The sequence below is a fragment of the Falco naumanni genome, chromosome 8, assembly GCF_017639655.2.
Source record: "Falco naumanni isolate bFalNau1 chromosome 8, bFalNau1.pat, whole genome shotgun sequence".
In the NCBI taxonomy this organism is placed as follows: Eukaryota; Metazoa; Chordata; class Aves; order Falconiformes; family Falconidae; genus Falco; species Falco naumanni.
The window spans coordinates 16,851,521-16,878,033 of record NC_054061.1 but is presented as its reverse complement, the minus strand read 5'-3'; the positions used below and the strand labels follow the sequence as shown (position 1 = coordinate 16,878,033).

The following is a 26,513-nucleotide window of genomic DNA, read 5'->3' as shown; positions in this document are numbered from 1 at the left end:
GGTGCCGGCCGCCATCTTGTGCAGGAGGGGGTCCAGCGCCCGGCCGGCGTGTCCGTCTCGGCTGGGGCCTCCGCGGGGGGCCCGGGGTCGCCCTCCTGCCGAGAGGGGCCGCGGCGGCGGCGGGCAGCCCCTGCGCCCTCGGCCGCACCCGAGCGGGCCCTCCTCCCGCGCCTCCGCCCCCGGGGGCCGTCCCGGGCCGCTCTCCCCGGCTGCTGCCGTGCCCCGAGGCGGCGGGAAGGGCTGCCCTCCGCGGCGCGACGCGGCGGCCCCGGGGCTGATGCTCGGCACCTCGCGGCGGGCCGCAGCCGCCGCGCCGGGCCAGGCGTGAAGGCCGCCGCCCCCGTCCCCGTCCCCCCGCCCCGGCGCGAAAGCCGATGCCGCCGCTGGACGAGCCCCTGCCCGGGCCGCGGGCGTAGCGGTGGGCGCTGCCAGCGCCGCTCCCGAGGAGGCGGGCGCCCACCAGCCGCGGATCAGGAGACCGAGGCCCAGCCCCGCGGAGCCGCCGCCGCCGCTTCCCGCCCCATCAGGCGAGGGGCAGGAGACGCACCCCGAGCGCGGCGCCGCGCCCCGCCCGCCCCAGCCGGCTGGAGAACCGGGCCGCCGCCGCACCATGAAGATCAAGGATGCCAAGAAGCCGTGTAAGGCCGGGGGGCGGCGGGGCCGGGGGGCGGCGGGCGGGTCTGAGCCCTGAGTTCGGCCGCTGCCTGCCGGGGCTCCGCTCGCTCCTTGGCGGCCTCTCTTCAGTGAGGGTCGGGGCTCGGGCGACCCTCGGTGTTGGCGTTGGAAGGGCTTCTCTTTGAACAGGGAGTAACGGAACCCGTGTTTTGGGGCTGGGTGCTGTTTTTGACGAAGATGGCACTTAAGTGGTGTGCTGAGCACCTGCGCAGGCGGCTGCAGTTGCTACAGTTTTATTTTTTAAGGGCTAATTAACTTCCAATTTTTTTTAGAGACAGTAGTTCATAATACTTGGGTGTATGTCTTTCATTAAAATGTGCTGAATTCTCCCTGTTAGTAAGCACAGTTGTAATAATATTTTGTACTATTTTATTATGCGGACTGCCATATTTGTTTCGGAGAGCGCAAACGTTTGTATTCACCTGGGTCTGAACCAGATGTCTGAGGCTACCACTGCTTTTCTGTGGGAAGAGAGAATCGGATCATATACAGCCAGTTCCGTAAGAGTGGTGTTTCCCCAGTGTAACAGATCCAGCTGTGCAAGTCAGCACACCTGTTGGGCTGCGTAGGTGTACCTGAGCTGGCAGGGATGCAGGGGTTACTCCGCTGAGTTAGGCTGGTTTTTGTCATCATACTTGAAGACTTATTTCAGGGTGGGTTACTGCGTGGAAAAGATGGCTAGTCCTAAAGAGCTAGGCCTGCTGTTAGTCATATGACATGCCTGTCTCATGAAGAGCGTACAACTAAGAGTATATTGGAAGTGTGTGTTTTTAATATATTGTTTGAGCAGCCCAACAAGATCATCATCAGCAAAGGTGTATTTAACACAGGAGGTACTAGCGCAGCTCTTGAAATACCTATAAACATGGAACTGAGTTTGGCTGTGGAGATACTTTGTTTCTTGTGCTGTGTGCTAAGAAAACCCTAAATACGCATCTTGGAGCACACTATAGCCGTCACCTCTTATTAGTGCCACGGTGTGGAAATTGCTGAATTGACTGTAATCATGTTTATGAAGAATACAGTTCAGACAGCATTTTTTTCCCCCTGGTATAGCATTAGAGGAATGATACCAAGACTCTGGAGCAGCAGTTGGTTGTAAGATGTTCTAGTGGTTTGGCAACTTAAAATGGTGACAGTATGGCTGCTTCTGCTGCAAGAAACCTGCTGATTTCAGGAGTGTCTCTGCTGAGCCTCGAAGACTTGTTTTCTGTAGTCGTGGGTTTAAACCGCATGTTCTAATAATAATGCCAAGTGTTATCAAGAAGTTTTAACTGATTAAATATGTTAAATTTGTAGTTGGACTTCTCCAGTTCTTGAACCTGAACTTTGATGTTGGTTTTATGATGGGAGTCAGTTGGTAACAATTGGAACTGCACAAGCAGTGGAAGGGAAGAATACAGTGTCAAACTACATTGTTTATTTCATCTTGACTTTTTAACCTATTTTGAAGCTAGTGGATTTTTTAAAAATAATAGCACTTAGGCAATGAACTTCAGACCCATTGTGCAGATGTCTGTCTTGGTTAGTCACACGCACTGCAGTGGGAGAGCAGCTGAATATTTGAAGAGGAGCAGACCCACAAAAGCACTGAGGATGGAAAAGGCCACTGATGTTCAGGGGCTTTGATGCCCTGTACTGCTGTGATTTGGCTTATTATGCTCAGCCTGAAAGCTGAATTGGACTCAAAGTACCACTTTGAGACAGTCTAGTTAAAAATTATTTAGATAAGGCAGTCGTAGACACTTTTCAATACAATTGCAGAGTGGGTATACGTTTCTTAGGCAAAATGAGTATTTTATTGTTGTGCTTGAGCCAGATTTGATGCAAGGGGAAAATGGTTGATGATTGTTTAACAAGAGTTTGTTACACTGTTGTAAGAGCCTGCAAACTGGAATTGAGAAGATTGCTTTAGCCTACCTGTACTTTTTATCTGTGATGTTTAGCATCATGACAGAAAGCGCAATTGCACTAAGTGCCATATCCATCATAAGAGAAATGACAGTAACAATAAGGGTAAGACACTTAACAAGTTCAGAATTTCTAATGTGGATAAACTGTCTAGACATGCTTTGCGCAGGCCTCCCTTTCAAAAATCTTTACCTGACTAGTGCTGTTGCTACTTTGTTGTTGTAAAACCTGAGAAATGCAGCTGAACTTACGGAACATGGCTTCTGAAAGAGGCTGGTAAGGGGCCATTTAAATTTCTGGTGCAGGTGGTGGGACGTGATAGGCATTTTAAATGAGGATAACAAATTTGAATTAGGCAAATCTTCTACTAAGTAGTTAGTGTTGCAGTAGAAGCTGAAGAGGTTGTGGAGTCACCATCCTTGGAGGATTCTTGAAAAACTTGAGAGATCTTCAGGTCTTACCTGGAAAAAAACGTAGTTGACCTCATCTAGAGTTGGCAATTTTCCTGCTAGTATGACTAGATGACCTCTGGAGGACCCTTCCAATGAGTAGTTGCGTGGTGGCTCTTCTAAGGAAATGTCTGCAGGAAGAATGGCTGGCAATTTCAAGAGAAACTTGCAAAGGTTATTTTGGGTGTGGAGATTATGATAAATGTGAGAGCAGAGTCTCGCAGAACTGCTGCTGTGAGAGAGGAACAGGCTGTCTTCCTCTAAACGAAAGAGGAGCTGCTCATTCAGAGAGCTCTTCGTGTTGGTGGGGAAGGCAAGGCACCAAGAGGAGGGAAGTATGCCAGCATACTGTGCTCTTCAGGGGAGGTGGAGTCCTTCATCTTGGCTCTGGAGTGTAATGGACCGCTGAAGGAAAGGCGAAGAAATCTATTATTTAGTATGCAGTATATGTTACTTGTTACAGTTTGCCACTTTAAATTGTTTTAAAAATAGTTTGAGAACAAATGTCTGCATTTCCCTTGAGGTGAATTGAGACGCATTAATGTGTGAAAGTACATAGTAGAGATTTTCAAAATGCTGTACCAGTATAAAGAAAAGATGAAAATCTTAAGTTTATTTTCTCTCTACAGACTTGTAGTCATTGTGGACACAGTGATCCCATGCAAGATTTGTGTAGTAAACTGATGAAAAATCCATTTAGGTTGCTGAGGACTCTCTTAAACTGATTTTTCTGTTCATAGAACTTGCTGCTTTGTCTTACGTATGCTAGTATTTTCTTATTCGTCCTTGAAAGCTGATTATTAGCCTATAGCAGATGTTACAGGCTCTCATTTCAGTGCACTTGGAAAATGTATTTCTAATAATGGGTTAATACTGCCAGGCAGAGTTTATACTGTGTTTGCATCCCTCAGTGTTAGGTTATGCCTCTGCATGCTGTATCTTCCTATAACAAAAACAGCTATCCCCAAAGAGATTGCTGCTGAAATGTCAACAAAATTAACAGAATGAGCAAGGAGGGAGAAGATGAAAGCAGTGATATTTGTCTTGTATTAGCTTTAGATGGTATCCACTTGTAGATGTGATAAACCTAATGAAGAGCGGTTACAGTAATTGCCAATTACTACCTGTCCTCCCACTGGTAAACGTAGTGTGGTTAGAGATGACTGAGTGGGAAAGTGTGGTGAGTTTGGATGGAGAAGTTTTCCCATGAGGGAAGTGAGAGAATGAGACAGATGTGTCAGATGACATTTAATTCAGGTGTTAATTCTGTCCAGCCCAAATCTATGTTGAGCTGAACTCCAGATATTTTAACCAAAAACCTGTTACAAAACTAGTTAGAGGAACTCGCCTGTGTCTCCAGGGCTAAGGGCACTTGATGTGCGGTTTTGCTCTGTAGAGGCTTGTTGACACATATCTGTAACGTAGGTAGAGCAAAGGCACATTGCTGCCTAGCCATCGGGTTAATCCCACTTGATTTAGCAGTTCAGCAGCCTTTGGTGTGTTTTCTCTTAATTTGACCCATTAGATGTTAGCTACCTTAGACTGCTAGCTGATTTAGGTGTTAGTTTACCATTAATTTTTACTCGGCTGTATGCAGATGCTTTAGGGAAATACCGGAAACATAACGATGTATGCATGTACATAGAGGAAAATGCATTTGGAGAAACCGCAAGATACATTTAGTTTAAGTTGCTGTGTTTACAAATGCAGTGTAATAGTTCAGTATAACTTTTGTTAGTTAACTTGTTTGTTTGTCAGTAATCAGATAGCAGAACTAACTTTGATCCTATTCTTACCAAAGACTACGTACCGAGCTAAATTAGATAAGTTTTGTGCATCAGAACAGATAACACTGCATACACTCATAAAGAATTTTTGCTGTGCTGGCAGAAGTGAACTTCTTATGTTTTCACGTGATTTCATGATCATTTTCCTTGTATTTTAAGCCAGTATAGAATCACAAACTGCAGCATGCTTTGGCTGTTGTTCCCCAAGATGTGTTTATACTCAAAGTGCGACGTTCTTATGTCTTAATAATACGTAAGCTTTCTTCCAAGGATGACACAAAATCTGGCGGCCTGTTGTCTGCTTCACTGACAGCTGTGAATTTGTTGGGATATTTTATGGTGCAAAGCTCCCTGCTTGAGTTAGGAGTTAGGTACTTTTCCTCAAAGGTTAGTTCTTGTTAACTTAATGCAGGGTTGATTCAGACTGTTATTTTATATTACAGTGAGAAGGAGATATTTTAAAGGTATTTGTTTCAAATGTGTCATTATGTTGATAGGAAAGAGGTTACCAGTAATCTGTTTTTCATTAAAATTACTAGTATGTGGTCCAGGTGGAGAACTTTGAAGGTCCTCTGCTCTGCTGCAGCAGAACCCATAGAAAAGGAAAATACTTCAACCTTTGTGCTTGTATTGGCATGGGAGAGACTTTTTACTGCAATTATTTCCTTTTGGCGTATAAAGACCTTATATGATAAGATACAAGTAACCTTAAGGTTGCTGTCAGAAACTAAGTACGCCACTAACTTGAGCAGTGCCAACACAAGAGAATAAGGCCTCCCTGTGTAGCTCTAAATAATTTAAAAAAGAAACCAACAGCCGTCAGCGTGGGTTTTCTTACTAGGCAGAACTGCTATATCATTCCTTGACCACAGCATCTTGTGACAGCACTCCTCCCATGCGGGAAATGCTTTTCTACATTGCAGGAAGCAATTTCGATGGAATCCTCTTAAAACATCATTGAGTTTTTTAGCTCCGAGCAGGTGATTCCTCAAAGCTGTCTTTGTGGCATTTTCCTGGTTGCTGTGTCTACATAGGGACCACGGTGGCTCCTGGCAGTGCTGGGAGGTGCAAGAAAATCTGGATTGGGAGTTCAGGAGGTTGGACGTTGTGATGCTGCTCTTCTCCGGTTGGAGACAGTTCAGTGTGGTGCAAAGTGTCACATTAAACCGTATGGGATTTGACTTCCCATTTGTGTTCTACTTTGCATATTTATTTCTTCTGAGAGAGTGAAAATACATGTTTCATGTACTCTTAAACAGGGCCTGGCTTGACTTCCTAAAAGCAGAATGCATGTTTTTGAAGCAGTTTTATGTGGTCTATCCAAGGCAGTTGGGCTCATTGAGTAAAAAGCTCAGTTCCTGCTTCTCTTTTTTCCAAATTGGAGCTGACCTCTGCATAGAGGAGCTAAACTTTGAAAAGATGGGGCACTGGATTTTTTTCAGTGAACAGCAGTTAAATTCTCAGCCAGGAATACACCTGAGCTGTGCATCACTTCGTAGAGTATTCCTAGGAATAAGAACACTTAGAAAGAGGAACAGCCAATAAAAGTCATCTAATGACCAAATACCCATAAAGAACAGAAAAAGGCCCATTTTAGTGCAGGTGCATTCAATTCCTTAGGAATTGAAGCTGCAGAATGATGCTTATAGTTGCCCAAGTCCTCAAACCTGGCATCTGCAGAGCTAGAAGCTTGGAATGAAGGTTGTGGAGTTGGTATTGATCTTATCCAGGCATGTTTCTTTAACTATGACTGCTGTAAGGATCAAGCTAATGTCTGGGGATTTTTTTTTTTTTTTTTTTTTTTTTCCAAAAGATTGTGCTGCCGTCATTCTGCTCCTAAATCTCTCACTAAAAGAAGCAGGACCCACAGATAAGACTATAATAATAATTTTTATAGAATCATTTATATATTTATTTTGTATATTTTCAGCTCAAGGTACATACCGTGCTATTTTTGTCTCGTTCCAAGCCAGCTTTCAAGTACAAGAGTACCTCAGAATTAAATTTTTCATGGATTTGAGAGACTATACAGGTGCTGGTATATGCTGCAGATTGCATATATAAGATTGAAAACTAATGCTGTGAACATGCCTCAAAGGGTAGTAACATTGCTTTAAGCAGAGTGCTCATGTGGTGTAAAGTGATGCACAGGTTTCATGGATGTATGGCTTGACTTAAAGGATAAGTGGTGTTTTCAGCCATTGCCACAGATAGCCTGGCTGCCCTCTGGAGGGGAAGCCTTGTAGGAAACTTGAGCGCATTGTGCATTTTCTAAGTAGTTCTCCATTCTGAAATCTCAACCCTGCAAATGAAATCACTTTTCAGTAATTGGAAGAGGAACTGGTGCTTTCATGTAGGTTGCTGTTTTCATCATTCCCCCTGCATCCAGGATAGGATGGATCCTGAGCCAAGATCCACCCAAAACAGGTTTGAAGGCTGCAGCAATACGAGGGGAGTTCGCAAGGTTTCCATGCTGCATCCATGTACAATTATGTTCTAACTTGTCAGGGTATTTCTAATGTTTAGAGGTAGCTTATGCATGGGTAAATCTTGTATCCTTGCAGTCCCAAAATCATAGCTACAGTTCAACTGATTATGCACTTGCCAGATATATACATATGTGTATCCCCCTCTGTGTTTGGAAAACAAAATGGCTTTAATTTTCCTGGTTTAACCTGTATATAAATCAATCAAGAGTGGCTTATGTACACAAGAATCCTTGTGTAATATCTTTTTCAGGGTTGCTGGTATGAGGAGTAAGTCAACAGTACGTGGGCCCGGTTGCTTGTCAGAACTGCTCCACCTTGTAAACTAAATCCGAGCAATGTACATACCAGCCAAATCTTGAAAAATTTTCAATAGAAAAATATGAAACTTCTTGGGATTTGTTACAGAGGTGAAAACTGTGACCTATTTCTTCAGTCTCAAAATCCTTGAATTGCTGTTAAGATCACTCAGTTAATCCAGAAAACTGATGTTCTACAGCATGATCCTATTTTTCAACATAAAATATGTTCTCATTTTGATTATGGAATAAACTCCCTTAAAGTTCAACTGCTGCTGTTTTTTACTTGGTGTACAAGATATATAAACCTTGAGATTTTAAGAGGTGTGGCTAATGCTATATTTTCAAAAGCCTTTTGGGTCATTTAACATGGGATGCAGTGGATCTTCTGACAAACAGGCATGACTTGCGCCAGTCTTCCTTAAGGTCATCAGTTGAACTTTCAGAGGTTTCCCCCTCTTTCTTGTTATGGAAAATGAGATCCTAGGTATTCAGTAGGTCCACTGAGCAGGAAAAATCCCAAGTATTTTAGGTAGTTCTTGGCTTGCTGTGTCCTAGTTAAGTGCTTAATGGGTTGGACTGACTCCCACAGACACTTTCTGGCCTGTTGGGTGAATCAACCGCCCTTCTTTGGTTTTGGTCTTGTTACTTTGTTGATGACAAGAGGCTGAAACTTAGTGAGCTTGCTTAATAGATCATCAGTTATTTGTGGTCAAACAGTAACATGACAGATTTTCTGATGTCCAGAGTCACAGTGCAAAGAAGTCGGGTATGCAGTTGTGAAGTCACTTAGTGTGTGACTTTATGCTTAGTCTTATGCTTAGATCTCAGCTTTATTGAACAGACATGAGGTTTATAGAATATCTTTATTCCTGCTTGGTGCTGGAGTCTACTCCCAGAATTTATCCTTGTATTTAATTTTTTATTTTTTTTCAAAATGAGTAAGGTTACTGAGTCAATCATTTTTGTCAATATCTGACAATATTCTCTGGACATCTTTTCCTGAGAGTTGAGGCAACATTGTAAGTTTCTTCTGATGTGGTTTGGTTTTTTTGGGGGGTGGGGGGGTGTTGTTTCGTTTTGTTTTTAGCTTCTATACTCATGTCATAAATGAACTGGCACATAGCCAGCCTTGGCTAAATACATTGAAGTGTTTCGGTAGGCCATTCTTCTCAAGGCTAGATCCCACTGGTAATGTACATCCAACATAACTGCATCCTACTCATGATGAACATGTTAACGTGTTCTCGGTTTTGTCCCTAAGTTTCATGCTTCTATAGTATATGAATTGCATCTGAAGAAATAAATTGGAACTCTACAGAATATATATATAAAATAATAATAATAATCAACCTAACAAGTTATACTGTCAGGTAGGACATAAAAATATGAGCTTCCCAGCTGGCTGTTCAGGATTTTCTTAAACTTACAAATTGTTTTAAACACTGATTCTGAGAGATGAGTGGTGAAACTCTGATGAAGATGTTGCCTTTGCCGTAGGGTTGCTGGGTTTCTGTTTCACAACACAGTTAGGAAGATTTATTGATAAAGGCATATCCAAGTCATGGTTCTAGATGACATAAACCGTAGAATCCCTGTTAGGAATTGCAGTCATCCTACAAAAGTGACAAAGACAAAATACTTGCGGTTTAGTATTGTTCTATATTACAGAAATCCTTTCCTTTCCAAGGTACAAAGGAAGAAAAACAGAACCTAGATTCAGTAATATTTTTTATCTTATGTGTATTTATTAATAGTACTTTTTATTAGCCCTTTGTAACTTCAGAGGTTATATGAAGAGCTCTCTTCAGCTCCATAATTTGGGCATCTTAACACTCTGTCAGTTTTTAAAATACATGCAAATAAATTAATGCTTCCCTCTCAAATGAAGCAAGTTATGTGAGCAAAAGATAACTGAGGAGGAATACCTGTCCTGCTGCTGTCAGCTGTAATGTGTCACCTGCTTTCTCATGAGTTTGCATTGCAGTCTTTGTGCTAAACTATGTCAAAACTATTATTTTAGGAGTGAAGGTTACTTCAATCCTTTGTTATCAAAAAAAAAAAAGTGGGTGAATCTTTAGTTGGTATGAAAAATACAGTATGGTTTGGGGAGTTCTTAGATGGACTTCCTGAGCACATGTGACAGCATTTAAATATGTAAATAGAGCTGCTCATTTTTGCATTTTTACCTGTGGCCAGAGGGGTATTTAAGATCATGCCATGGAGATGAGCACTAATTCTTTGTTCCTGTGAGGATTTTTTGTTAATGGCTTTCTTGTTAAAAAGTATAGCATTGGTTTAGTCTTAAGTTACATGTGTTGCTTTTGCACTTTAACAAAGCTAATCAATTAATTCTTGTATCTTCACAGCTTTTCCATGGTTTGGCATGGACATTGGGGGAACTTTGGTGAAACTTGCATACTTTGAACCTATTGATATCACTGCGGAGGAGGAGCAGGAGGAAGTTGAAAGCTTGAAGAGCATCCGCAAATACCTGACTTCCAATGTAGCCTATGGATCCACTGGCATTCGAGATGTCCACCTTGAGCTGAAAGACTTAACAATTTTTGCTCGAAGAGGAAACTTGCACTTTATTCGGTTCCCAACTCATGATTTGCCTACTTTTATCCAAATGGGAAGAAATAAAAACTTCTCAACACTACATACGGTGCTCTGTGCCACTGGTGGTGGCGCTTACAAGTTTGAAGAAGACTTTCGCACAGTAGGTAGCCTGTCTTTCCTTGTACTGAAGCCAATGCTAAAAGCATTGCTGATGATGAGTTAAAATAAGCAGTATTTTGCAAAACAAGGGCATGCTCAAAAATTATTATTTATTCATTGGTTCTTCAATCTTAAGTATGATAATGTAAAAATACACTTTCTGACATCATAAACACAAAGATCTATTGCTAACAGCTAATTAAAAGCTTCCATTAATGCAGTGAAATGCATGACACCTTTGTGGAAGTTAACCATTTTCTGATCTGTTTTCTGTGATGGGAGGTGTGCTTAAACCACTGAGGTGCTTGAGTCACTTCAGATTTTCTCTCCTAAGCCGCCTTTGATGATAGGTTTTCAATGTTTGTGGGTAGGATTATCCTCATTAATTTAGTCCAGTGCATTGTTTAGAGATATGTGCTTAACAGTGAAACTTCACAGTTGTGCCATGGCCAGAAAAGCTGAAGGGTCCTGGGGGAAGAGGAGGGGACTGCTGGTGCTGTAATCTGTGCCGATGTCAGTCAGTAGTGTGCAGTCTGGTCTGATTGTGCAACTTCATAATCTAACTGTAGGTTGCTTTCCAAATGTGAGCTCCTCTGATTCAGAGATAGACTTCAGGGGTGTTTTTTCTTGGGTTAGCTGCCTGTTTGGACTCTAATGGAACTCCCTGCTGCAGTAAGGGAGAGAGCATGATCACTTTTTTTGTGAAAGCCCAGAGTTAAATTGGATTAACTATGGTGTGAAATTACAGCCTTCCTGCAATCCACGGCACCTGTTAAACTGTATTTCTGCCATATGAGAGAATGGCAGCTTAAATGTCTTGTGCAAAACTGAGAAAGACCCTGAAGTCCTGTAGAATTTCTGACCTGTATTCTTCTTATGACCTTTAGAGCATTAATAAAGTTGCAAGGAGAGTTAGTATGATGCCATTGAGGTTTTTACCTTAGGCTTTTATCTGCTGACATCTTAGAAATGACTGTTGGACTTCTAAGGTGGGGAAGGAAACCCACAAACCTTGAAAAGATGTGCAGATATGTAAGTTTCACTGAGATGACGCTCAGTGGGGCCTCTAGGGTGTTTGGTGACCTTTTTTTTTTTTTTTTTTTTTTTTTTTCCTTAGATTGATGAAAAATGTTGCTAATTTTTGATGGATTAATGTCTGAGTATCTCAGAAGTTATCTTTGGAGTTACCACAGCAGATATTTATACCACCTGCCTATTCCTGATTCAAGTCTGAGATCTAGATTTATAGTCAGAGTAACTTGCTAATTGTTGTATTCAGAATTTAATCCTGAATTCTTTGTTGGCTTTATAGTGGGATTGAAGTTCCTGAATTAGTCACCTGAGATAGCTTCTTCAAGTTAGGCAGTACGAGTATAGTCATAAATTTGTAGCATATTTAAGCAATGTTAGAACACGTTGACACTGTCTTTCTTTTTGAACACAGATTGGAAACCTCCAGCTGCACAAACTGGATGAGCTTGACTGCCTTGTCAAAGGCTTATTGTATATAGACTCTGTCAGCTTCAATGGCCAGGCAGAGTGCTATTATTTTGAAAATGCCTCAGATCCTGAGAGATGCCAAAAGATGCCTTTTAACCTGGATGATCCATACCCGTTGCTGGTTGTTAACATTGGTTCAGGAGTCAGTATTTTATCAGTCCATTCCAAAGACAACTATAAAAGAGTAACTGGAACAAGGTAACTTAAAGACCCATGTTGGAGTTGTTAGTCTATGGAACAATGAGCCTTCTGTTTTCAGAGGGGTTCCTCTCCCTGACTCCCCGCACCTATCCCTTCCCTCACTCTATGGTATGGAAGAGTATTTTACTTTTTTACAACTGCATTCATTGAAGTCCATTCCTGTAGTTCCGTTAATGAGGAGATTTAACTAGTATGTTATTTATCAACCAAGGAGTGCTAGAAGTGCTCTGTAGTGAGTTTTATAGGTTGTATCTGAAGTTTTGATGTGTCCAGCAAACTTGTATTTCTCTTGCTCCGTAAGAATAAACGTGTCCACACAACTTGAAGTAAATGATCAAGGATCAGAGTCAGTAGCATGATGTGGGTGTTCAGGGAGTTTCTTTCTGATTAAGTTTTCCAGCTTACATTGTGAGAGTGTGTAACTATTTGTTAGCTCTTCCTGTAAGTGACTTATATAAATGTTAAATTGATTGACAGCTGTTTGTGTAGTGAAACTTGAGCAAGAAAGCAGACAGCTTGGTAGCTAAGCTGGAGGGCTTTATTTGTTTTATTTTGTTAATCAGATGTAAGAATCTTTGATGTGAGGAAATCTTATGAAAAAGCAACTAGTTTTCTTACTTCTTAGTCTAGGTGGAGGGACCTTTCTTGGTTTATGCAGTTTGTTGACGGGCTGTGAAAGTTTTGAAGAAGCTCTGGAAATGGCATCCAAAGGAGACAGCACACATGCTGACAAATTGGTTCGAGATATTTATGGAGGAGACTATGAAAGATTTGGCTTGCCAGGATGGGCTGTAGCATCCAGGTAAGCAAGAGATCTTTTATTTGGTTCTTTTGCTGGTTTGGGAGGCTTCAAAAACAAGACTTGAACTATTAATGCAGATAAAACTGCTTTTTGCAAACTATTGTAGTCAAGTTTTTATCCTAAAAGTGTATGTACTCTGTTATCCTTAAGATTCAAAGCCACATGCAGCTGCAGGTGCCTGCTTGCTAGATAACACACAAGATTTCTTTTTTATGTCGCGTACAGCTTTCATGGGTCAGAGGGAATGTGAGGTCATCGTAGGAGTGGCAAGAACAAAGTGCAGAGGTGTTGTGGTTTAACCTGGCAGCAACTAAACACCACACAGCTGCTTGCTCATTCCCCGATCTGTTTAATAGGACAGAAGTGGAAGGGGGAAATAAAATAACAATAAAAGAATTAGAATATACAAAACAAGTGATGCACAACACGGTTGCTTACCACCTGCCAACTGATGTCCAGCCAGTTCCCAGGCAATGGCTGCCTTTCCCCCTCGTTTATATGCTGAGCATGATGCCATATGGTGTGGGATGTCCCTTGGGTCAGTTGGAGTCAGCTGTCCCAGCTGTGTCACCTCCCGGCCTCTTGTGCCCCACAGCCTCCTTGCTGGTGGGGTGGGGAGATGAAAACTTCTTGACTTAGTCTAAACACTGCTTAGCAACACCTAAAACATCAGTGTGTTTTCAACATTGATCTCATCCTAAATCCAAAATGCAGCACTGTACCAGCTACTAGGAAGAACACTGACCCTATCCCAGCTGGATCCAGGACAAGAGAAAAGACAAAGCAGATGACTTTTTGACTTCCTAGAATCTTTTTAGTAGGGCTGTTGTCCAGAGGGAAGGTGAATGGAAGATGACATTTGTGTTGCTCTTACGTAGTATCTCTTTATATTTTTGGAAAGACTGCTTTTTTTGGTACATAGTTGTCAGTACACACACCTGGCATAATGTTTTATCTACTTTTCTCACTTATGAAGGCTGTCAAACAAACAGTTTGTGCCATGAGAATGAATGTAATTTTCTGCCAGTGACAGAGGGGTTTTGTCATAGCTGCAAGTTTTCTTTCCATTGGGGAAGATTATTGGTGATATTACAGCTTCTTAGCCTTAAGAAATGTAAACTCTGGGAGTGAAACTAATATGTGCATAAGAGTTCATTAAATCTTTATTCTTATTCAGTAGTAAGAGGTCTTAATTCACAGTAACTTAATTCTTCTCCCTTTCCGGCCAGCTGAGTTCAAGCCTCTTGAGAGAGCATATACTGAGAGGTTTTAATATGTGCAAACTTTACACTTTCGGTCAATACATCTTAACTCGCTCTGTATATAGGTACTTTTTATTCTCGTTTACTTTTTAAGACTGTTAGGATCTTTAAGGACTACTTGAGTTTTAGAATAATCAGGATTCTGGCTCTCTGAACTGACTTAAATATGGCAGAGTCCTTAGTGGTAAAATATCATGCATAGCTATGGATTCTTGTTTTGCTTTTTCTTCTGTAATTTGTAATAAATTATCTACTGTGTATAGTAATGGAAATATCCTTCTCATGTAGAACTCTTCATTTATATAACCTACACCAGGGGTCCTCAAACTACGGCCCGTGGGCTGGATACGGCCCCCCAGGGTCCTCAATCCACTCCCCGGTATTTACAGACCCCCTCTGCCCGCCCCCCCGGGGGTTGGGGGGGAACCGAGCAGCCGCAGATGACTGCCTGCCACTTCATCCGCGTGCCGGCCCCCTGGTTAAAAAGTTTGAGGACCCCTGGCCTACACCACAGGCTGTCAGCTGTTTATTTTCTGTCTGAGGATTGCGTTCCATCCTAAAACCATTCAGCTCATCTCTGGTTTACTTCCGGTTCGAGAATTGAGGATTGGATAGATATGATTGAGGAAGGAAGCACGACAAGTTGGAAGATTCACCATTCAGACTTATGCATCGATTTAATTTACAGTGACTAGATTTGCAGTGTAGCCTTGTATAAGAATAAGACTACTTTTTGCTGTAGATGGTTTTTCATGCAAGTCAGTCTAAAGAAAAATATTTGGTTGGGGGTCATTATTGTAACAAGATTGACTGTTTCCTGTGAAGGAATAAATAGGCATGTTGTAGTGTTAGTAGTCAAATTGCTGTATTTAATACAGATCAAAAACGGGAGCTCCTTAAGAACAAACATGAGACTTAAGTTCTGTTACAGCATAAAAATTACATTCTGAAATTACTTCAAATGCATATGAATCACTTTGTACTTAATGGAAGTTTTTCTTGTTCTAGTTTTGGGAATATGATCTACAAAGAGAAGAGAGAGTCTGTTAGCAAGGAAGATCTTGCAAGAGCCATATTGGTCACCATCACCAATAACATTGGATCTATTGCCCGGATGTGTGCAGTAAATGAGGTAAAAACTTCTGATCTAGCTATAGGTTTATTATTTGGTTTCCAGTTAAACATCTGCTAAAATGATGTATCATTTTAAACCTTCTAGTACATTCCCAAATGAAATGAAGAAGTTGGTTCAGAATATTTTGACTGCCTTTGGAAAAGTGGGACAAAGATATCTTTGCCAATGGGGAGGGTAATCTAGTGAGAAGGGCTTCAAACTAGCTTTGTTAGGGAATGGAACCTAAAGCCTGCAGGCAGGTGAGGGAGAGGGGAGTGCAGGATGTTGAGATGTAAGGACTTGAAGTCCCCTTGTGGGAACAGGATGACCGTGGGCTTGACTTAAGTCTCTGCACAAACACATGCAGTGTGGGATACAAGAGGACTTGTAAGTCCTGGGTCTCATGAGGAACTATACTGACCTCCATTGGAAGGGTAATGTGGCAGGCAAAGCAATTCGTACTGCTCAGTGTGCTGGGGACAGTTTTCTGACACAAGTGCTAGGCAGGCTGACCAAGCAAGCATGGTGCTGGACCTGCAGTTCACAAGTGAAGAACTGGTCAGGGATTTCAGTGACAGCCTTGAAACAATAGAGTTTGAGATCCCGAGGAAAGTGAAGGCAAGTAGCAGAATAGAGACTTTAGATAGGCTTGAGTAGAGCAGGACTCTGATTTGGGGGGAATTTAGGAAGCAGGATCTTGTGGAAGGCTGCCCCAATGGCATAAGGAGTCCAGAATACCTTGTTGATCTTCCAGGATAGCATCCTGACAGCAAAAGCAAAAGGTGGGGTACAGTCTGGCTGGGGAGCAGCATTGTAGAAGAGAGGAGGGTGCATGCAGTTGAGCTGAACGTGAGCCAGCAGTGTACATGTGCTGTCAAGATGGCTGGCCTTGTGCTGAGATGCACTAGCAAGAACATGGGCAGCAGGTCAGAGGAGGTGATACTTTAGGCTTCACTTTTCCCCCTCTTTCCCAGCCACCACCATCACCAAAAGAGAAGCACTAGCAAACTAGAACAAGTCTAACAGGTTACCAAGGCAGGGTGCTGCCCTGGAGTACCTAATGTATGAGCAGACACTGAGGGATCCAAGTTAATCCTGAGGAAGAAGCTGTAGCCTGGAATGGTTGTCACTTACCTAGAGAGGGTTACAGGGAAGATGCTGCCTGGTACAGCTGTGCACAGCAGAAGGGTGGGAAGCCATGGATGTAACTTGTAACAGAGAGAATTCTGATTGGTATAAGGCGGAAAAGATGCTCACAATGAGAGCGGTTAAGCCCTGATGTTTCAAAATGTGTGCCTTGAACAACTTCAACATTTAAGTTGCTGAAAGATGTGCTTTGTGCAGTATGTAGCACCTGATGGCCTCCAGCAGTTTCTTCAAGCTGAAATTATTCTCTGATTAAAGCTTGTAGAAAGCCTTGCTTGTAGTTAAGCATTTTTAATTTTTACCAGCTCTTGAGACTTCAGATTGTTTTGACACCTGTCATCTTACTGGTTGATAGAGGTGGTTTCCTGTCATCCTCTGTTTCTCAAAGCTCTGCTAAACAGAACCAGTATGTGTTCAATTTTGATACGATTAGCATGGACAGTCAAAAACCTATGGAAGAATACTGAATTTAGGTGTAGAAGATACGGGTGTCTAAGCAGCAGGGATTTCCTCATTCATTATCCAAAAACTTTGGATAAGGTGAGGTTTAGTAACAGCTTTCTTGGAGAAGGCTAAGGGTAACTACTTAGAGCTGTGCTTAAAATCTATGAATGTGATAGTCTCAGAAATACCAACAGCCTTGTGAGCTGCAGTTACCCTTCTTTTGCTTAGGAGCCAGATTAATATATTTTTCTGAATTCAATATTGCAAGTTCTCCCTCAGTTTCCTTCTCTTTCTCTCATGTTTGTCTTGGAGGAGAAAGTTAATTTTGTGGATATGAAGTTAATTTTGGCTATTGCTTTATGGCAAAGCTTGGTGACAAAAGAGTTAAATTGAGGGTGAAATGCAAAGTACATGCTAATAGTCTGAGCCAAACATATGCAATTTGTATTTAAGGGTGGAGTAAATGAGTACAAATTGGAACTCATAAACTGTGCAAGTTAGCTTTATTCCAAGTTTTTTTGGTCTGATTCCAACTATGTCACAGAACTACAAATCATAAGAAATGGTTAATAGGCATACACAAACTAATATCTAACTGATGTATAAAGATAAAATGGAATTAATTATTTTGGCTTTCTGCTATAGAGCAGAGTTATGTTTGGATGCCTTAACAGTGTGTTTACTTGTCTTCACTGTGGACTAATCAAGATGGTGAAAAACAGTTGCGTGTTAGTCATTTGACTACAGGTTGAATTGTCATACTAGCTTTTTTAACAACTTGATATGAATATTCATCTAACATAATTAGGCATTTATTTAAGCACTAACACAATTAAATTGTCTTTGGTTCTTGCTTTCATTATCATTAAACCAGTATTTACTGTTGCTTCTACTTAATGTTGGTTTTATTTCAGTGAATAGGGAAAATTACACAGTTCTCACTTTTTTACACGTGACGATTAAAATTCACAGCTCACTTCTAGTATTTAAGTCTTAGTCTAATGTTACGCTGAGGTGTGTTGAGGTCTGAAGATGAAAAGAACATCTGTTATGTCTTACTGTCTTCGGCTTCTTTACAGTGCTGCCTTGTTGCATATGGATCAAGCAGCATTGTACAGGGCTATGAAGGCATTGAGTCTTCTCTACCAAATATAAGTATTTTTCATTTAATTTCACTTTTAGCTGGGCTGTTTCTTTGGCTTAATTGCTGAAAATGCTCACTTAATTTGAAACACAAATGCTACTTCTCTGTAAATTAAGTCCCTTAGTTGTTGAGGGTTGCACGGTTTTTCCTTTTCCCCAAGCATGCTGCGTTTTAAATTTTGGAACTATGTTTTAATTGTGGGTTGTTTGTTGTTTTTTTTCTTGCTCAAGACAGTCTTTTCTTTCATAGCTTAATTTTTCAAAGCTGTGTTAAACAGTGAAAAAGACTTAATCCTTTGCTGGTTTTCTCTTCTTTTTAGAAAATAAACAGAGTTGTGTTTGTTGGCAATTTCTTACGTGTGAATACTTTGTCAATGAAGCTTCTTGCATATGCACTGGATTATTGGTCGAAAGGGCAGCTGAAGGCCTTGTTCCTAGAACATGAGGTATGCTATGGTTCATTTATTGTATGTATTGTTTTACCACAAATCAGAACCACAGGTATTGAGTAACTCTTGCATGTGTGTGTGATACCGTGAGACACCAAGTACTCAGTAAACATTAAAGTGAGAGGTTTGTTTTACTGTATTGGTTCTCTGGTGCCAGGTTTCTCTGCCAGGGAAATACTTGGGTTGCTTTGGGGTATCTCAGTTCACGTTATAGATATTTGGAGGGGGACAAGAAAATCTTAAGCTCTGTGCTAAGGTTCAACAGTCTTTCCTTGGGTTTGGGTGGAAACAATAGTAAGTATTGTATTTCAAAAGATTACAGAGAAATCTAAAGCATGGGCCTTTGAAATACTTAAATTGTTCTCAACTGAGTTTGAGCAACATCCTGGAAGTGGAGACTGCTTTTAACAAGGACAGCTTTCATACCACCACAGATACACCTTGAAGTTGTTGTAGTGATTTTATGATCTGAGATTAACCTGCTTTTGGGCAGCTGCTGCGATCTAGATCAGTATGTTATGCGGAGAGAGTTGACCTGCTCTGGTTAAAATACGGGGAATTGTATTAATTACAGGTTGCAGCAGCTGGGAAGCTTGTAGCTTCTTGGCAGTGAGCTGGCAATTTTTGTTCTCTGTTGGTTTGTAAGTACTACGGATAACAATGTTACATCTATTTCCTTTCAGTTGATTCTCACAACTTTTTTCCTTGCTTGCTTATCCTGAGACTGACAGTAGCCTGTCTTGGTGCTAGTTTCTGCAGTAACAGCAGAACGGTTCCTTGTTCGTTCTCCTCCCTTGTGATTTTTCTTGGATTAATTTTAAAATCTTGCATTTGGTCAAGTGTAGTGTCCAAATGCTTCTCTATTTCATAGTTATAGGGAGGGGGAACATCTCCCCCAGAGGGGAAATATAATCCAAAAGGAGAGCGTGGTTCTTTGTATGCAGGTAAGTATACAGTCCAGAAAATGGTGTTGAAACTTGAACATAATTCTTTGAAAATATGAGGGGAAGTCAGTGTAAGAAATTTTTTACTTGCACCTTAGGAATAGCGTTGCTATGGATATTGAAGATCCTCTGACAACCAAAATATGCAGTTCTTCTAGGAAAAACAAATCAAGCCAAACCTGATTTCAGTGTTTTAAGGAGCCACTGATATGTGTCTTAAAAGTCCTGCAGTGCATGGGGAGGCTTGGGGTGAAATGTCCTAAAGTTAAGCTGGATAAGAAGGATAAAATGTTTGTTTCAGGAAGGTTAAAAAATTACTGTGAAAGATTATGTATTAAGCGTATGGTGTTCTTCCTGTAGCATTGCTCCACCAGATGCTTTGTAGTCACTGAAATGTGATTAGTGCAGAATGCAATACCCTACTTGAACCTGAAATACTCTTTTTGTTTGTTTTGAACAGGGATACTTTGGAGCTGTTGGTGCTCTTCTTGGTCTGCCAAATTTCAGTTGAGGTACCAGATGTCACTGTACTGAACTATTTTCCACCTGAATGACACTTGTTTACGGCAATGGGAACTAAATCTAGGTCGAGGAGATGAAAATAGCACATTTTCTGTAACTGTTTTTAAGAAGTGATTAGCTACTGAATATTGCCATTTTAAGGGAGGGGTTTTCACTCGGGGCATTGGAAAGCGAAACACTTGGGATACTGGTTATGTTCTTTGGTACATGTGGCCAGTATTGAACTTGGAATATGCAATACAACCTCTGAAAACAAGCTTCCAGAAGAAGGAATGCTGAACCTTTAAGTGCTCGGCATGAAAATTTTGCAATTTTACTATTTTTTTTTTTTTTTTTTTTTTTTTAGGTTTTAAGCCTGTCAGTTTTGTATATAACTAGTGAATGAAAAATTACATTCATTAGTTATACTATATTATAAGCACAATTTCCCATGTGTACTTACAGAAAACAACTTCAAAAACAGGAAGGTACTGTCTACAAGATGAAGAAACTGTAGGCATTTGCTTCCCACAATGAGAATAATGGTTTCATTTTTATGTGTAATGGAAATAATATTAATGCTTTAATTTTCAGTGGGAAGATTTGAAACACAAAAGATCAGCCAAAGCAGCAGATAAAGCAGGTGATGTTTTGAAGGTTTTGTGAAGATACTCACCTGCCCTCTTCATGTGTTTGAAGATGCAGCTGGTATTTTGGGAAGATCACCTCCATCTTTGGATTTGGAAAAGAACTTAGTGATTAATGAAGGCAGATTTTGGGGTTGATTTGTGGTGGTGTTTTTTTGTTTGAGGACATGACTTCCAAAATGCCTTCTGTTTTGGGGGAGGTGGGGGGGGAGGTATTTGTCTCTTAAATTCTGCCATCATAAGTCATTATTTGTAGAGGTACCATAAAGTCTGAGAGAACTGAAGAAATCCTTATCAAATAGACTAAATACGGGACCTCATAATTCTGGTGCTTTGGCTCATTTTTGTGGAAGTTTAGAAAAATTCTGCCCCATCATACGAATTTGAAAATTGATTTCTCCTTAATTTTATAAGAGTTGATCAGAGCCTAATTAGGTGTTGAAAATGGAAGGTTGTTAGCTTGCTTTTGGGTTTGGAAGTTTGTTTTTCAAAGTTGAGGACAGCATCAGAGTTTGTATTGCAGCACTAAATGGACCAATATTTAGTGTACTTGCAATATGGAACCATTCATCAAATTGTGGCCTTGGGATAACATCCATACTCTGGAACTGATCTTTGAGGTTTTCTGTATACTTTAAAAATTTACAGTTGTGATTATTGTAGGAAGTTTAGTCCTGAAGCCAGGGCATGAGATCTTAAACCTGTAAAAATATTATACAGTCATTAGCTGTATGACTGTGGACTAAAGAGCTACCCAATTTTATGATATCATTTTAATGTTAAATATTTCCTATAAGTGCATGAGGAACAACCAGACTAGAACACATTCATATCCTCGGGTTTAAGGCATTTTTAAAACTGATTGCTCAAGTACTCCACAGCATGGCTGTGTTGTATTCACAGACACATCCACCCAGTGTGTTAAAAACCTCTATGTGCTATTTTCAGTCTTCTCTTTGTTTTCTTAAAATTCAAACCCCCATATTAATGTGGTTTTTTTTAATATTCTGTGATCTTTTAAGAGTACAGTAACTTAAAGAGTAGCCAGTTCATTAAGCCCAATGCCAATCGCAAATGCAGTTCCATTTATTGTTGCTTTTCCTGGTACTCATACTACGTTTCCATTGTGCTTGATTTGATGTTTCATTTTAGACATAAAGAACCAAACAAGAGTAACACTCACAGTTCAACTGATCTAATGCTAAATCAGAGCACTTCAGAAAATAAGTGAATATGGCTTTTACAGAATGTCCTTATAAATGCTGTATACTGTTCCTTTTAAGTTACTATAGAAAGTAACCTTTATTTGGTTATAAAACTTCATAAAAGCTTTCTGAATGGTTTGACAGCCTCCTGAAAATTTTGCAAACCAACTGCATATTTTTCTTGCAAGGTGAGGTACTTCAAGACAATGTACTACAGTTTGATTAGAAACAGTTCCTTTAGACTGTATTTATTGCTACTTCACTTCTCTTTTTGTGATATGGAAAGAGAGCTGCTCTTGAAGCAGTAGTTAGAAGTTACTTGTATATTTAACCAGAAGCGCATGTAGAAGATGATTGCCTTATGACCATGGTTCACTTAAACCATTTGAAGTTGATATGACCTAGGATGTGTTTTAAGTAAATTGTACAGAGTTACAGAAGAAATTAATGGAGTAATTCTTGAGCAGCTGTGCTGTATAGAAACTACTGTGAGAATCAAAACGTGTGCCCTACCTCTTCCCTTGAGATTCTAAAACAATTGGCTTCCTTTTGCTAGTTTTATCAGCATAATTGTTACTTCATTACAAGAGCAACCAGAGAAGTTGTCAAACCCTACTTTAAATCCCAGGGGTCCTGTATTTAAGCCTCATTTTTGGGTTTCATCTCACTTTCTCTCAACATAGAACTTGTTAGTAGAGTCTAAAGATTGACTCTACCACAAATAGACATCGTAGGCATCATAAGCAGTTACAAGATAAGCCTTAAAGTCTTTTCATCTAAATAGGTTGAAAAGGCTTGTTTCCTTTATGCAGATCACTTAAGTAACTTGCTTTTTCCTGATTTTCTCTTTTAATGTTCACCCTTGCCGTTTTTTTTTCCTCAAAGCTACCTGATTGAAGCAGCTTTAGGGTGAATTGATTCAATGTAATATGCTACAGTAGGGAAAATCTGAGGTTTTCTCAGGGCTACTGTTGTCTTCTCAAGTGGAACCACTTCTCTAGAAGCAAGTTGTTTTGTGGTCTTCTAAAGTAAAATGTAAAGTTCATTTTGAATGTGTAATTGTTTTCAGCTCAATCAGCCATGTGAGTGCCTTTTAATTTTTTCATATAATGCCAGTTTTGCTGGTACTGGGACTTCATCCATGAGGTTTCCTAACCAGTGTTGCTTACCAGAGAAATGGCAGGTAATTGCATTGGCCATGGAGATGATCCCTTCAATCCAGTGTAGCTAGAGCCGCCAGGAAAACAACATCAGGTTTCTGGCTTCCTATCCCTGTAGCCCTTATCTAAGTGTAATGCTTTTGCATTTCTTGATCTCATCCCTCCAGCTTGGTCTCTTTCTAAGTAATACGCACAGTTTTGTTGTAGAAGTATCTCCTGAAAGATCACACAGGTTCTTAGGTAAGTACAGGTTATTTCTGGCTGAAGAAGTCCCATTTTTACATGAAGCTGTTCCAAGTTGGTATGGCTATTAACTGCTTTCACCTTTCTAGTCCTGCTTAGGATAACTGCAATTTGAATGAGAAGGGAACTTCTACAATACATTTTGAATATTTAGCAAGCTGGAATGAACATGTTTTCAGCATTCTTCACTGAAGCTAGCAGATATTCAAGTAGAAACACCTTTTCATTCTTTTTAGTAAACCCTCAGTAAATTTAACAGTTCTGAAGGAAGCGGCACTGATACACTTTCTTTGTCTTGTAGTTCCGTCAGGATTTTCAAAGGGTATTCGGTTATCTGACCTGCCTCTTGAAGATCTTTCCCCCTCTGTAGTGTTTGTTCTACGAGCCAGCACCTGTGATTCTACCAACACCTCTGTCCATAATTTGAGTTAAGACATGGAAACAATACAGGACCACGCTATCCCACTTGCTCTCAGCCTGTGTATTAAGAACAGAAGTTCCGTTCTGGCTTATAATGGATTAAATATTCCTTCAGTAGTACTGTGAGATTCCTACTCTCATTTGAGTTGTTGGTAGTATACGTGTAAGGTAATTATATTGCCTTGAAGTGTTGTAATACTAAGCCTTTGTCTCTATCCAGTATAGGTCTTCAGGAAATACCTACTTCCAGATAAGTTGCAATAACTTCTCATTCCTAAATGTTTCAGCATAACAGTGGGATTTTAACATTTGAAACTAATTGAAATGTCTTATTTAGAGCAAATCTGTGCTTCTTGAAGACTAGATGGTGTCTTGCGCATTCAGTCAGTAACTTATATTTGCATATACCTAAATTTGCATTCAATCTATTTTCAACATTACTTTCACTATTCAGTCTTGGATACTAGATGGCTATAGTCCTGAGGAAACAGTTTAGTTCAGAACAGAGATGAAGGTCAGTGCAATTCTGTTGATCTGGTTATGGTCAGCTTTTTATCCTGAGTCCATTTGCACACCTAACAAGACTAGTTCTTTCCCTTATCAGTGTTTTCCTAGCGACAGGGCTTTCTACACCCTTGTTTTGGATTATGTAGTCTTAAAGAATGTAATACAGAGCAGAGCTTTCCTGAGGTTGAAAAGTGAACAAAAATCTGTGGGTTACATTAAAAGTATTTGACCAAGGTCTGTAGGTCACAGTGCAGAGCTAGGAACACACTTGATGTATACAGTTACTGTTTTCTTTGTACTGATTTTTCCATTTCCCTTTAACGCACAGTGAGAAGAGGCAGACTTAACAGTCATTGTGGATAAAGTGGGTGAATTAAATCCTCAGACGTGACCATGGGAGATAAAGAAAAAAAAAAAAAGCCTTATCACAGTATAGAGGGATAATTCACTGCTTACATTCTTTAAGTTTTACTGATACATTCTAAAGTACGTTACCAGTATTGTCATCTGTGATAAAATTCTTTAAGTTCAAAGAAGCCTGTTCTATTCGTTTTGTTTACTTCACACATGTAAACCATATTAAGTATTCTTAAAAACAAACTTTCTGAAAACATCTCAAAAGATGCTGTAATATATTTGTAATTGTTAATGTGCTAAAGGAATATGCTTGAGCAGTCTAGGTTTGCATAACTGAATGCCACATCCTGCCCACTTCAGTTACGTCAGTGGATGATTCTCTTAAATGGGGGACTTTTAAACTAATGAGCAAGATTTGGCTTCAAGATCTTCTGCTTGGGGAACACAGTAGTGCTACTTTGCATATTCCTGGTAATGCTAAATTGTTTGTTAAAAATAGATTCTAAATACAATATTTATGGCCTGGTCCTTTTCACAGACTTAAAATCTAACATTTGCAAATATTTTATGGCCTTATTTCAAGCATCCCTTTTGGTTTTTTGAGTATGTGGACTTTGTTCATGTGGCAAGTTGTTGGCAGGTTTGGCTTCCTGTGCTGCTTTGTGTAAGGCCCATAACATTCCTGTTGTGCATTATGATATGGATGACCTTTCCTTTCTGGATTTCAGGGTTATCCTTAATCTTGTTTAGTTATTGTGGCTGTTTAAACAAATAGCATCAACTAAAACACAATTGGCATTTGTCCTCTGCTAAAACTTAAAGAAAATCAGCCGTTACTGTAAACATTTGGGGAAGTTGTTGAAAATGCAAAAATATCCATTTAAAAGAATTTTAAAAGCTAAATTGGGTGAGTCTTGCCTATAAAATAAACTGGACTATGGTGTGTCAGTTGCTAATCTTTCCTATAAATGCTAGCATTTCACAATTCTTCTAGCATCAATTTAAGAACATTGTAAATACAAGCTTTGGGAGGAGGTATGATAGTTCAGATGGTGCATTACAAAAGAATTATAAGACTAGTGAATTAGTATTTTGAGACATTAAATTGACATCTAGAATATGAAAATTAGTGTGTTGATGTTATAGGATATAGAGGGCTTTTGATAATCTGCACTTTTTTACATTCCTGAGTTTTGGCATTAACAAACGAGTATCTAATTTTCCATCTGCTGTCTCATCATGTGCAGGCCTTGTAATCACCAATTGCTGTCTTCAAATATTTGTTCTACTTATTTAGCAAAATGGATGGGCAAATTTATAAATTGTAAACCTTGTGGGATGGAAGTTCTCCGAAGAGCCATTTGGTTAAGTTGCCTTATTCTATTACATTGCACTCATGTTATGTCTCCACTTTCTTGTTTACTGTCAGACACTGAAGATGTGATGTAAAAATATGTGCTACAAATTTTTATTCATAAATTACTGATTAATACCTTTGTGTCACCTGTTACTACAGCTCTTGTAAATGATACCTTTATGCCATCTGTAATACAGCTCTTGTAAATTGTTTAAATTATTTTTCTTTTTATAGATTCTCGTTACTGAATGTACAGATTAGATCCCTTTAATATGTCATGGAGTAATTTGGTTGGGGCCCAAAAATGGCCAATGATGTCATTCATCCCATCGAAACTGTAAATAATTCTTTACTGCTTGTTTGCATGAAGTTTGGATTTCATTTACTTTGTCATAACCCAACTCCTCTGTGATGGGCCTACTTTCTACGGTTTGTTTTCCTGGTTTTATTACCATTTGTTCTGTATGAATGTTGAAACAGTACTTTGTCTTTCCTAATAAATAATTTGAGATTGTTCATTGTTCGCCTACATTTCTGGGTTTGGGGTAGGGATTTCTGGGTGTGGTGTTCTGCTGCAGTATCATAAATTGCTGTGATACTTGATACTGGGTGGGTTGTTGCATAATACTTCATACTAGGATAACATGACGGGTGTGGTTTTCATGCTCTTTTCTTCCTCTCCTTTAATAAAAGCCTACGCTTCACAGTTCTTAGATTCAGGTCCTGTTTTTAAAAACATTTGTTACCCTAAAGAGGGTTAGTTTTGTAGTCTTGAAGAAGAAA

The 26,513-nt window shown here is 40.1% G+C and overlaps 1 protein-coding gene across 2 annotated transcripts; it reads left to right on the top strand.

The window, feature by feature from the left end:
• On the top strand, positions 1-26,246 carry PANK3 (pantothenate kinase 3). 2 transcript variants are annotated; one of them, XM_040603435.1, is made up of 8 exons: positions 1-638; positions 9,977-10,329; positions 11,773-12,026; positions 12,655-12,831; positions 15,102-15,225; positions 18,261-18,386; positions 19,794-19,845; positions 20,429-26,246. In XM_040603435.1, the coding sequence occupies exons 1-7, from the start codon at positions 611-613 to the stop codon at positions 19,842-19,844; spliced, it is 1,113 nt and encodes a 370-aa protein (XP_040459369.1). In that variant the 5' UTR covers positions 1-610; the 3' UTR covers position 19,845; positions 20,429-26,246. The 2 variants fall into 2 exon arrangements, with proteins under 2 accessions (XP_040459369.1, XP_040459370.1); XM_040603436.1 differs by lacking the exon at positions 1-638 and having other exon boundaries at positions 10,233-10,333.
• The last annotated feature ends 267 nt before the right edge of the window (positions 26,247-26,513 follow it).